Here is a 14,916-nt window from a genome sequence, read left to right on the forward strand (position 1 = left end):
CAAAGGTTATACAAGTTGTCATTCACATATCCTACTGATCGATAGATAGATATATGGATAGATACATGGATGGATGGATGGATGGGTGGATGGGATAGATGGACTTATGGATGGATGGATGGATGGATGGGATGGATAGACTGTTTGGTTAGGTACGTTATTATTTTCAACGTATTGCTACATACCTATCTCACCTATGCTTATTATGCATGTAATAAAGATGGAGGAGAGAATATCTTTATGAATGTAAACATAGTCCCCTAACCTTTGGCAAATACCAAGAGATTTTTTTATTCTGAACATTTGATTTACGTAGTTGATTTGTTGTTACAGTTAATATCATTGCAGTTGTTATTAACATTATTATTATTATTATTATTATTATTATTATTATTATTTCTGACTGAGCCATTTTTACATCCCATGAACTAATTAGCTTAGTTATAGTCCTAATGACTTTATTTAAAGCGTATATGACTACTTACAAAGAGAAATGATGAGATGGGATAACGACATTAAACTAAACTGATATTTGAAAAGATTTCAAAATTATTTGCCATCAATACACCCTATCTGTGTTGTATACAGTTCAAGTTACATGTATGTTGAACCGATACTAGAAGGTTAGGTAACATGACCTGAATATACATCGCAGTTCTATTTATATTCTGTACGTAGCAATAGAGGTAGACAAGGACAGAACATTGAACTATGGGAAAGTTTTAACACAATCATTGACACGAGACAAATCTGCACAACCATTCTTCAAGATTGACAAGATTTAAATTTTATGTATCTATCAGGAAATTATCAATACTATGGAAATGGCGGCTGCAGATCCAGGAGATAGTCAGCATAGAGAGAGACCCCATTGTCCAATCTGTCTGGGTATATTTAAAACACCTAGACAGCTGCCATGCCTACACACGTTTTGTCAAGGTTGCCTGGAAGATTATATTTCATCCAAAGCTGTTAAAGTAAAGGACCTGAAGCAGTTTGAATGTCCAACATGCAGAACTGTGGTTCTTGTTTCAAGAAAAGGTAAAAAGTCACATTTGCGGGCTTCTCTCTTTCCAATCAATACAATTTTACAATCTATAGGAGACAAAGAGAAAGAGGAAGTGGATAGACATTGCGACTGTTGTGAGTCTGATGGCGTCTCTATCACAGCCAATGGATTTTGTGTGGTATGTGAGGAGGCAATGTGTGAAAACTGTCTTAATGTTCACAAAAAACAAAAGATATCGAAGGACCACTCCATCATAACCATAGAAGAGCTAACAAAAAACCCAAAGAACTTCATCAGATATCACAAGGGCTTTCGCTGCCAAGAACATGAGGAACAAGAAATTTTTTATTGTAGAGGTCATAAAATTGCTTGCTGTGCAAGTTGCTGTATCGTAAATCACAGAAACTGCGACCAAGTTTTGGACTTGAAGAAGAATGCTAACAGTCTTCTGCTGGCAGTTGAGCCTCCGAAGGTCCTTGAAGAGATGAAAAAACTTGAAGATCACCTCATGAATTTCGAGAAAAGGAATGATTCATATATCATTAGTCTAGAATCACAAGTACATGAATTGACAAATAAGATTAAAGAGATCAGGAAAAATTTAAATGACCTTCTTGATGATTTAGAACGCAAGGTCAAGTCTGAAGGAAATCAGCTGTACAAACAAGAAGCAATTCGAAAACAAGAGGAAAATCATGAATGCCAGGCCTTACTAAATGCTGTGCGAAACTCACACGTGACCTTGGAGGCGGTCGTGAAACATGGAAGTGATACTCAGGTATGTGGTGAGCGAGCTTTGTAATGATTAACTGTGAGATAGATAAATAATAGATATGTTACTACTTTAATATAGCTATACACAACGATCTATGTCTTTATTTTCTTGTACTTACGTAATAATACCTAAGTCAGTGATCAAAGTATAAGAGAATGACGGATGACGTTATGAGAAACAAACTTTTTAAAATGAAATAATTTTGACAACGAATATATGAACTGTGATCGTTGCTAGTAGTAGCACCATCATTAATATTGACCAGCAGTCATCTTGAACATCAGTTCACTCTATTTGCCATATGCTGAGTAAAAATTATGTGCCATACTACCAGTAGATACTTACCCATACCTACCAAAATAACGGATGATTTCTCGTGAATGCTGCGAAGCTGCAAAGTTTTCTTTAAGAAACAAACAATTATTCCGTAACTCCGTAAAATTACTTTTGACGATGATCCCGCCAAAATGTCAGCGGTTTAATTTTTAAAGTCAGTCACGAATCATTGGCGTCTCCGTATCCTCTGTGGTATCGTGAAGAGATTGTTGCCATCCCACTGAAGTCGAATTGCATCCTTCCAAATATTATACTGCTTTTTCTTTCAATCCCAAGAAAGTTATCAATGTAGGAACCGTTTTGACATAAACACCCAGTATATCAGTTATAGGTTAATGTTTGTATTGTTGAAAATATTTTAAAATATAATTTAAATTTGGTGGCAATATTTGAAGATCGTTAAAATATATAATACAGCTTGACTAAAATCCCTGGAAAGTATTTTTATTCCTACAAATTCTTAACGAACACCACAAACCTAGAGCATGTTGAAACTGATGCCCTATCTCGAACAATGCCAGATTTTATTTCCTAAAAATTGTCATCAATTAGAGGTAACACAGTTAAATCATTGTCTGAATAGCATACCGTTGTTGTAAATCATAACAGCACAGAAAGAGAGAAGAGAATTCAATTTACAATTCTCACTCGTAGCAATTATTTTAGTAACTTCTTGCATTCGTGTGTTGCCTTTAGAGCATTCATGCGGTACAGATATGGTAAATTTGCAAGTAGGCTACTATGTCAACAGTTTCAGTAATGTTACAAAAAAGTAATGTACAATTGTTATATATTATTTTCTTCCCCAACGTTACAGCATTTACAATGCATCAGTTACACGAAACTGCAACATCCGACCTTTGTGTTGTCAGCCTTTGTGAATGATCTACAACTCAAAACGGAAACAAAAGAACTTAAATGAACTGCGATTAACGTAAATATCGTTTTAGCATACGAGCACAGGAACACGAATTTCATCACCCCTCTATTTTGCGACTAGCTGCATTCACAAGCAAAGGAGCAATATGTACTAAGAAGTCTGATCCACAAATAGGTTCTGAACAAATGTGAATATGTAAGTAAACAAATTTGGGCCGAACCAGATACATGGTAATGAACATATGCAGGCTAACTATACCCCATTTAGCAATTTTTCGTTGAGCGAGTAGATCCCTCAAATTGTGATCAATGTAATGCAACCGTTTAACATTTTGCTAAGATACTTTACTACAATTACATCTGTACTAAATGGCCTATATATGTTGCTATGCCGCAAACAAAGAACAAACTACACAGATCGATGAAAGATATACATGTTCAGAGCGCACGAATTAAACATAATGCAGAACTGTTCATCGTACTTTCAGTTTTACATTTTGTTTGAAACCCGAATCCCCTCCTGATAAATACTTGGGTTCACCAAGCTTAATACTATCCGTGTTATCAGATAGTTTCATATGTTATATTAGGTAAGGTCGGTACATGTAGATATTTTATGCTGGATTTCATTCAGACAAGATCGCCTGGATTGTTGCGTTTGTATACTTAGTAAGATTTAATTTTCCCATGTTAAATTTGAAAATGTCCTGGGATGAATTATTGTTCCTGATTGTTTTTTCCTTTCTTTGTTGTGAAGAATATTATTTTTCGTCACATCGTATAAATGGTATGGCCTCTTTTATGAATTCCGAAGTCATCGTTGTCGTCGTCATCAGCAGCAGCATTTTGTTATTGTAATAGTAGTGCATCAAACCTGTTAACAAAGGTAAGAAATCATTTGTTATTCCCAGACATGTGAATGAAATGGCGTCATGTCGCCCTTGTAACTCCGATACCGTTCAAGATAGAGACCGTAATGCCACTGGGTGGGTGTCGGTATAGGTCTTAAAATTAACATATTCAGAGTTCAGTTACTGACAACAGATATGCAAAATGCAAAGAACTTTCATTATAAATCAACCACTGGAGACTATGATCCACGAGAATGGGATTATAGTTAGGTTGACACAGTGGTTTTGTATGGGATTCACTCAGGTTGAACAAAATGAACTTATCAATTCGTATAATTAGATGTTTCATTCAATCATGATAAAATAAGGAAATTATGTTTTAAAAGTGCATTAAATAGAGCAATTGAACCTCCAACTTGTATGTATACATGTTAAATATCCATAATTTGCAGAACTCCAGTCGGGGAACGGTTACCATTTGCTGGAAATATAACACCAACTGACCTTTAATCAATAGTCGTCGTATGAGACTCCACTGTATGAAGTATCATAAATTAAACATTATTATTGTTGTGAAATCTGAAATGTCGAAAAGTATGACATAATGATTTAAATGCCGTATAAACATGTGCATTGCTAACTGCTAATGGTGTAGATCAAGACTGACTCCCATCATTGTTTGGTAAATTATAAATAGGACGGTATCAAGCTAATTTCTTTAGGAAAGAATCCAGTCGTGTCTATACATCTAACTGAAAATGTATTGAAGTTTATGGTTATCAAACTAAAAAACAAACTTCAATGAAATTTTATCGCAGTGTTGCTTTAATTTGACGCAGAACTATAGACTCATCTTCATAATTGGATGGAAGAGACGTTGGGAACGGGGTCATATTTTACATGAGTAGATTCCACACTGTATCATGGGTCTGCGATGAACCGGTGGTTAGAGCAAATGCAATACAATGCCTACTTATTGTCAGAGAGAGAGAGAGAGACAGAGACAGAGAGAGAGTCGTAGTGCAACATTCCTGTGATAATTACTTACGTACACACAAAAACAAAACTAACGGGAACATAAAACATTTTCTAGCTTTGATCCCATTATAAATAGTTATGTTAACATTTATCATTTCAACGCGTTTCGTGTTTATTGATTGTCTTGTCTCTGTTTTGAATTTGCCCTTAACAAAGACTCATTTAGAGTCGAAAGCGTTCTGGCTAGTGAGAAACTAATTCTGCACTGTTGGTTGTCAGTTTATATATGCCGTCAGTTTCGTGAAATTTTGCATGACCATTTCAACCTCTATTCAGTATATGTTGTAACTAACCTAGACGTCAGTGCATCAAACCTGAAAAGTACCAATGATTTGGGCGAAAACTAGTCTAATGAAAAGTTATTTTTAGGGGAGACGCCACCACAATCATTTTAAATATATAAAGAATCACAAGCGTGTAATGATTTAATAATGAATACATGAAACAATCCTTGGCGAGCAAGAGGTTGAAATTATCCAATGAGTTTCATAAATTCAATATTAAATCATTACTTATTTGAGCATGTTCATATTAAGGCAAAGAGCCTTTATAGAAAGAAGAACACACTGATGTTTGGCATTTTGTTTCATTCTTTTTCAGATGCTGCAGAAATCAATTTTTGCGTATGAAAATAAAATAGCTTTAGACTCGAGTTCAAGCAACATTCCATAATTCGATAACCACTAACATTTGGAAATAAATTCTTTTTCACAAACAAAAATTTAAAGAACAGTATTCCTTCCAAATTAATAGTAAATTTGCCACTAAAACGTCATCTTTTAACATTGGATCTCCGAAGTGAATTTCTGTGTAATGTCATATTGTTCTGCTTGATAAATCTGAGAAGCCATATACATGGATTTTTATGAGACTGTGGGCAACGTTTCCACCAAAACGTGTATCGACTAAAACACGGACATTCACCACAAATGCAGAATTGGATACGGCAGAATAAGTATCTATATAATTGCTGTATATTCTGGTGACGGTATGGCTACTGAATGAGGACATTTTACTAAATCAGCAGTAAATGTATCACTGAATAACAAGGATAACCCGATTCCGGTGTTGAATTGCATTCAAAGGTTTTTAGTGTTTTCTAGATTTATCGGTTTATGACTGGATATTTGCAGTATTTGATTTGGAAGGATGATGTGTTCAGATAACGTTCAGTCATTTCCAGGACCAGCATTTGTAGATATAATTCTCAAAAGAGAACCGATGTTTTTATATTAGTACAGGTTGACATTTAAACCGTAATTGTCCTGGTGGGTTATGCAAGACCCATCCCTCGTAGCAATGTTAATGTAAATGAGACTGTCTGTATTACAACGCTGTTGGGCGTTAATATGGGTAGACTCTGTTTGCTTGTGTTCCACTGCGAGATGGAAGTTTTCGGTTTTCCCACATTTTTAGTTTAACTGGACGAATCAAATTTACTCACATTCTAGTTTTAGTTTGGTATTCAAAGAATTCAACGTGGGATAAATGGACCACAATCAGACAAATGTAGCCAATACCATTTGCTGTCGTTATACCAGCCAATTTTTTTATATTGTCTATTTGGCTCGGCTACCGACTAAATAGACGGATACCACACTGATTGTATTGATAGTATAATAAAGTTGTTCCAGAAGGCGGGGCAAGGAAAATTCATACAATTTCAGCCATTCATTATTGAGGAAACATCTCAAGGACATTCATGTGCTTATCCAAGAACTAATAATGTGTTTTTGATAAATACAATCGCGGTGTATGCATTATGCACGTTAGACCGTATTTAGTTTTCCATGACCGTGTATTTGTCAGCTTCATGGAGAGGACGCGGCTTTCATCATGTTTTGTTTTGTTTTTGTCTTATGGAAATTTTGTGAATGAACTTCTCAGCCATAGAAATCAATACACAAAACAAAACTTAATCGCAACGGCAACTGAGATGGGGCAGCAATTATTGTTCGCAATATTAAAATCGCCGCCACAGGGATGCCAACAGTCAAAGCCATCATTGCTGTGTCAATGCTATAGACATTTTTTCTGTCGCCGTTATTTTTGTGCAGGGCGTGCCGTCGTTCAGCTGAAAGACCGTAAGGGAGTTTCAGCGATGCAGATGGCTTCAGGCGAATATGTTGTGGGTCGTGGAAGTTTGAATACACTTAAATTATAATTCCTATATAAGGAGAATGATTTGAAAATTTAATTGATATGCATGATGATAGCTCTCTTGTGCACATGCACATTTACCACGTCGTCGTGATTTACGGGCACGACAGGGATGTGCTTTAAGAAAATGCCAGTTTACTTAATATATTTAGGTCCGGAAATGGCACGGTCTGCAACACGAGCACTAGCATGCTAGTTAAAATTACAATCAGCGTGCCGGCTTTTCGAAGATTTTTTTGGTTGTGTTTTATTCTTCTGACCACATTAATCTGACCAGATACCCAAATTGCAAATTCATCAGTGCATCATATATTGCTCACTCTAATGATTTCGAAGGTGTTGACCCACGCAGAGCATTACATGGGGAAAATGTATATTTTGTACATTCAGGAGCTGTAGCACAGAATGGTATAAACGGCACGGTACCGTCGACGATTGCTTTCGCCTGCACGATGTCCGTGATTCCGTACAGTTACACTGCATCCTGATTATTGGCTGCAGTGGCCTAGGAGGGAGTCGCTTTGCCCGTGGAAACATGATGGATATTAATCTCGTGGAAACATGCTTCAGCCCGCTAGGTTGCTCAAAATGTCTAGCAGCTATCAAAAAGCTCGAATCAATAGAAAATTAAATAGGGACTGCTTAAAAGTTTTCCAACATTGGATCTCCAGTCGATATTCCTGTGTGATGTCATGCAGTTCACTCTTCATGTCAGATGGAGTTGTTGTGGGGACATATACACGAATGTCAGATGAAACTCTTTAGAATGTTTCGGTCGCAAAGTGTCTCGCTCTCACGATCTTCAGCATTACATTGACAAAAAATACATCCTGAAGCATCATATGTAGGAGTCACATTTGTAAAATATCACTGTTCTAAAATTGTGGTTAAGTTTTGGAACTTCATTTTGTCGAGATAGTAATGCTCCCGTTATAGATATTGGCAGGGAATTGAGAAAACAAGCCATTCAAACTAATGACTTTCTTTAAAAATATCTATCAAAAAGAAAATATCAGTATATATGAGAAAATATCCGCTCACAAAGGTATCAAAACATCTTCCATTACACAGTCTAAAAGGACTGGATCCTATAACATATGGGACAGAAATTCATTTCGTCGGTTCACCATCTGGGACGAGGTCTGTATAATCCACTGCCCATCGCTGCCAAAAAGCCGACACATGACTGGCTGTGTGCGACCGCGAGAAAGAGGACTACTACAAGAGGTAGAGAATGATTACACCATGAAGGTGTTGGTATCTTTGAGCTTTAAATCTGACAGGGTCCCGTGCAAGTAGAGGCGTAAATATATAGGTCCCGACGCTGCTGGAGGTACTTTCTGGAGATTTGGCGGTCGGCTGACACCAGAGTAACAGTACAGGACAGGCCACAACAACTCTGCTTCAAGCGGTACAAAATCACTATCCCTAATGCGTTGAGAATGTTTGACGCCGACCTCGACATACCTCAATTGATTTTCAAAGAGCGTCGACACGGCACCCAGAAACGTCTGCCCGGGGTCCAACTAAGCAGTATAGCCTCTTTACAGCTTCCCCCATTGTTAGATATATGCCAATGCGCCAGCGACTTGGGTTGGCTATTGTGGACAACGGTTAGGCCTCTTTATTACTCGCGATACCATCCACGGTAAGCGCATAGTGGTAAGCGCAAGTGAATCGCCATGCCTGTGCGGCAGACACCAAACATTGGACAGCGAAAACAAGAGGTTCGCCTCTTTCTGGGCTGAATGATAAAAGAAATGAAACAGGAAATGTACCACAGTGCTCGTATATAAATCTGCCATGTGGTTTGTATCTTGAGCCGCGCTCTGGAAAACTCTTGTGTAACCTTGGCTTCTTCTATCAGGGATATTTGCTATTTAATTGTAATTTGAAGAAAAACATATATACTTGTGAATGCTATTGGTCATCGAATTGTGTGCACAATTGTGTAGACTCGCGTATGGGACAATTTCATTTGACCCATAGGAATTTTAAGGTGTAGTGTCCGTGCTAGAATGAAATGAAATGCCAAAAATTATTTGTTCTTCTTTCTATCTAGAGTTTTACCATTCAGAATGAAAGATATTGGTTAAGCAAAATCTTACGTGAGAAACGATTTGATATTGAATGAATGACTGTTTTGAATAACATCAACTTTTACTCGCCAAGATTCGTAAAATATGAAAATGATTCAGCTTGTTTCCTAAATTCAATTTTAAATGGCTCATTAACAACTCTAGATGACTTGACCAAGGGAATACCATAACATCACACAGGAATTTCCACTGGAGATCCAGTGTTGCAAAAAGTATGTATTGAATGTTTTGCTGATTAGACGAATATTTGTCTTTCGAATTGCAATGTGTATCTGTTGGTAAATGTTATTAGTAATCGAATTTGAATTGCATTTATGATATTCATTGCAAAATATTCAATTATGCTTGTTTCATTAATTCATTATCAAGTAGTAACTCCCCATTTGAAATCCTATACTCACCATATACGTATGACAGAATATAGTTAGTTAGCGAATATATATATACAGAGAGAGAGAGGGAGATAGAGAATATATGTATAGTATATACGCTGTGTCAATGAAATACCACGAGATGTATAAATATTTCATTAAAAGGAAACGAGGCTTGCCCAGTTTCCGTTTAATGAACAATTTATACAACGATAGTATATCGTTGATACAGTGTACATACTATACATATATGTTATTTAGATTACATACAAAATACACATATTTCCACTTTGAATGGAGTTACAATATACTCCTGGGAACTCTGCAGTGTGCCCGCTACAAAATATATTTCTTGTTCTTCACTGTCACATATGCAAATTGACAAATTGATTGTTTGTTTTTTTGAGCTTCTATTTTTATTCACATTTATTAAATCAGTGTGATTTGAACATGTAATATGATTTTTGTGAAGAAAGTAGTGCACTACAAACACGGTTAGCTTCTTGTACACTGAACTTAAACTGTGAGGCATTCACGTACTCGCGTATGCAAATTAGCGTGGAATGGGAACTAAGCGAAATGACGAACCAACAAGAGGTAATTAAAATATTTTAATATATTGACAGTTCATCTCAGTCATTAAACTGCTTTACTGAACATTGATAAAGACTATACAATTCTCTCTCTCTCTCTCTCTCTCTCTCTCTCTCTCTCTCTCTCTCTCTCTCTCTATCTTCTTTGGATATTTTGTCCAAGCTTTACCATCACTCATAGGTCCAGAGGCATCGTCGCATTACACAAGCGAAAATCCCCAACGCTTGTTTTTTCATGAATTTTCGCCCGTATCTAGCTGCGATAATCCAGAGAGAGAGAGAGAGAGAGACAGAGACAGAGAAAGAGAGAGAAGAGGGGACGGGGCGTCCATTTGGACATTTGTATATTTAATAATTAATAATCGAGTTTAGAACATTATAATAGGTTTAAGAACAAACAACAACAAAGCATTAGATACGCTACAGTATGTGTGCCTCGTAAGCTCGTAACTGACAAGTTTAACATGCAGACCTAGTGTCGATGTGTGATTGCAACTATGTATCATTAATATTATGAACACTGTAGACAGATATCAAGGAAAGCGTGAATACATCGTTACGACGAACCAGATTACTGTAGGTGACTTGGTACATATTCTGTTTTAATATTTTCGTCCAGCGCCATAAGATTTTCTCTCTCACTCTATGTTTTTTTTTTTGGTCCCCTACATACGAGAGGGGAGAGGGAATGGAAAAAAATATTCCGATGAAATTGTGTACCATTTTAATTTCATTTAGAAAACGGGATATTAATACTTTTTATCGTTATTTTCAAATGTCATTTATGATGAATGAATGAATAGAAATTCATCATTGATCTATAGACCCGCATTTGAAAGAATGTTTGTATATTCGTATTATTGCGATATGGGCGGATCAAAATTTGATACACCTAAAGTACCCCAAGAGCACCCATGTTTACAATCAAGACTCATCAATCTCCGATTTCTCCGTCGTTTTCAAAAATCACTATAACTGAGATGATCGATCAACTCCTCAATGAAACATTTTTTTTGCTCTATTTGATCAAGGAGATTACTCCTAAAATTTTGTACTGTTCGTCTTGAGTATAACAAGAATACGATACGGTATGTGTGATCCAGAAGATCAAACAGAAAACAGCTCACAGACGTTCAGCACAATGTTTCGATTCCTGTTGGAAGCTAATATAAGAATTATAGGGTACTGTATTTGTATGGGAACATATAAACGAGTTTTCGGATGCAATACTTCTCGACCTTGGGAGTGCAGTATATCCATCCGACAAAACGAATTCATATTTTCCCGTACAAATGCAGTAACGTATTTATTATATGCTCACTTTGTTATTCCACATAATGCTTAATTATATTAACAAAATACACAACAAGAAACAACGTAACTGAATGTATGCCGTATTCCAAACTAAATACACAAGCGCAGAATCATCATTGCACAACAACAACATTATTACTGCGCACATAACTCCGCCCAGATAAATTTGAACTTAGTTGCGCGCTACACATTACTTTCAAAAGAAAATGGCGTGTCTAGTTAAAATTGAAATTTGGACTCATATTGTGAACGAATGCGCATTGCAACAACTTTTCCATTTGGTCTGGAATGAAAAGATTTTGGTATTTTTGTCGAATCTGCGAAATGCCGTTATATTGGAATGGATTTATATGTGAAAATTCAAAAAGAAATACATCGGATTGAAGAAGCGATGGAGAAGCGTGCTGACAACTGCAAATGTGTTTCTGTTTCTGCCACTGAATGTTTGAAATCATAATGTGGGAAATATATGAAGTCTTTCAAAATGCAATTATTAAAACGACGCTATGGAATGTAATGCTTATTTCATTTTTAGTGCTGTAGGGAGGATGTAATTGCACTTATATTCGAAATTACAGTACAATTTCGAAATGTGTAATCAAGATTGACGAACTCAGACCTTTGGTACTTAGTTACAAGAAATAAAAGTAGGTTCGTCTTGCAATGATGCAGATCTTTTTCTCTCTCTCTTTCATACTTTCTCTCGATCGATCGACTGATTGATTGATCGATTGATTGATTGATTTAATGATGCATGACACATTTAGCGTATGACATGTTTTGGGATATAGAACTACTATATCTTTTTGTGATTTCTTCCTATAATCAACTAAATTAAAATAATAAAATATTTACGTAAGTTCATCTTTTTCAGATATTTCTCATGACCGACAGAACGATATCGCAGGTGAAGTTATACTACGAACAGATTAAAGAAAAATTTGAAGAGCTGGGTACTGTCATATTAAATCTTGAACTTGATCCACAAATCCAGTGCATCTTGACCCAGGGATTTGATATGGGGAGAGTGATATGCAGAAATGAACGTGAACCTTTTCCTATATCAGGAGTGAAAAAGCCACTTAAGGAATGTCAGATTGATATGGAGGATGCTGTGCAGATAAAAGGGCCTGATGATGACACTCCGTTGTTTACAGGAGTCACATATTTGGAATGGGATCAGGTGATGCTTGCAGATTATAATAATAAGAGAGTTATTCTTTTGAATTCCTCGTACCAATACATCGCCAGCTTTGCACTAAAATCCAATCCATTTGACATATGTGTTGTGGATAATCTGGAGGTGGCCGTCTCTTTACCATATGAGAATACACTTCAGTTTCTGTGTATAACAACCGGAGCCATCAAACCCACCAGGATGGTTCAAACCAGATATCGATGTTGGGGTGTCGCTTCAGCGGGAAATGGGAAAATAGCTGTATCTAGTGGCTCTAATGATAAAGGTAAATGCTACTGGAGTCTGATCGAAAGTACAGGAAAAGAGATGTGTTATCCAATTGACTGTAAGTGTACATCTTCAGTTACTTTTATCGCTCTCAATTCATCTTGTACCCGTGTATACGTTACTGTGGGGCAAGCCAATTCCCTGTATTGTTTTGACATGGATGGTAGGATGATGAATACATACAGTCCTGACAGTCTCGAGTTTCCCTACGGTATTGCTACAGACAGGGATGATAACGTGTATGTGGTGGGACGGGAGTCTAAAAACATCCACCAGCTAACATCAGACGGAATTCCCATTAGAATCATCACGGAGGGTATTCATTGCTTTTCAAGGGCGATTTGTTTCAACATTAGTCATGACAAGATTCTTCTAACTAATGCTTCAGATTCTATAAATGTGTTTAGACTGAAGTAACAGTTGAGTTAATAGTGATTCCTATCCACAAATTTCGGTAGAGAGAAACTTGCGTTATGTTGACATTCTGATCACTTTGTAATATAGGGCTAAGGGTATATTTTACAAAAAAAGACAAAATGAATTAGATTTATTGAATGCAATTGAGTAGGAGACATACACAGTTTATGAAGTGTGTGTGTGTAAATAATACATATGATCATTATATAAATCGAGTATGATATTATATATATATATATATATATATATATATATATATATATATATATATATATATATATATATATATATATATATATATATATATATATATAATTACACATGGTTACATAATATTTAAATTATACATTTTGAATATAGCTAGCAAACATGATTAAGAGGGTATGAAGTATATGCTGCACATATATATTTTAGACTTCAATGGTGTGTAATACACATATTGTACCCTCATATCCATTCTGCTTTCCAATCTAACGCTCAACTGTGAAGTGAATAGCCATAGCGTGTGTTGTTGGTGATGCTTTACACGCTTGATAATTGTTTACGTTATGTGCCTAGTTTATGTCTCATCTTGAGCAATATCATTGGATTTTAATGAGTTCTAACACATAATATTTATCTGGATTATCCATCACACGTTACAGAGCTATCTGAATCTAAATGAGTGCATGAAAGGGACTTTTGTTAAAATAATCATTGAAAATGAATCTTGAATGCTACATGATAATGTATACACCTCTGGTAGTGTGAGTTGTTTTCCTCTTCCACCTTTTTATCTGTTTTACTTTTTTTCCTCATACTTCTGATTGCGTTATGCAGATTACAAAAGGTATTATTAAATATTAGTCCTAGATTGCTGACAAAACTGAATTTTTTATATTCAAAACATAACCTGAATTCTTCTGTTAATATGCCATTATTACACACAAATGCATGTGGCGAACCTGTGTATGTATATGATGCAAATATTTCAAGTAGACCAGATCTTGTTTCCTGTCCTATTTACAATTTATTAGAAAGGGCTCTTGACCATCTCTATCCTATCAAGGAGACCCTACAAAGGTGAGCCGAATTTAAACTTTGTAATGTTTCAAAAGTAGTTTCTACAATCATTAAACATGACACAACGAACAATGATACATTTATGAGAGTTTCTGAATTAAACATGATTTTGGCAGGTACAACGTTTCACAGTGTGAAACGTTCTCAAACATTTGAATGGAGGTAAGGTTGGTTTGATAAGTAAAGCGAAATTTAACATAATATAGAGCCATATGTAGCACACTGATGTTTAAAAGGGCTACAAGTATATGGCAGATCTTCATCATGCTGAAGCCAGTACCAATATACAGCATTACTTTGATGAATAAAGTCTAATACAAAATGACAAATCCCTTGCAAACGTTAATGTAGTCTACTCAAATGCAGAACAGCGCATTGATTTTGATACTCACGTTGTATCCCTATGCTGGGTGTGATACATATTGCCAGATGATATCTTTTAAGATTTTCTTTGGGTACACCAGTTTCATCCACCTTAAAGAAAGCTTTCCGCCAACACTGTTTCAACCAAGATTGAAAGTGCTTAACGAAGACTTTGAAAAATATT

At 36.0% G+C, this 14,916-nt stretch overlaps 1 protein-coding gene across 1 annotated transcript in view; it reads left to right on the forward strand.

The window, feature by feature from the left end:
* The window catches only part of LOC149789981 (uncharacterized), a 52,365-nt gene extending 38,853 nt beyond the window's left edge, over positions 1–13,512 (forward strand). Inside the window, exons 2-3 of the mRNA XM_089973154.1 lie at positions 799–1,787; positions 12,300–13,512. Coding sequence (XP_089829280.1) covers positions 799–1,787; positions 12,300–13,307 — 1,997 coding nt within the window. The 3' untranslated portion in view covers positions 13,308–13,512. The remainder of the gene's footprint in view (positions 1–798; positions 1,788–12,299) is intronic.
* The last annotated feature ends 1,404 nt before the right edge of the window (positions 13,513–14,916 follow it).

This window comes from Sinohyriopsis cumingii, chromosome 10, assembly GCF_028554795.1.
Source record: "Sinohyriopsis cumingii isolate HCF-2022 chromosome 10, ASM2855479v2, whole genome shotgun sequence".
In the NCBI taxonomy this organism is placed as follows: domain Eukaryota; kingdom Metazoa; phylum Mollusca; class Bivalvia; order Unionida; family Unionidae; genus Sinohyriopsis; species Sinohyriopsis cumingii.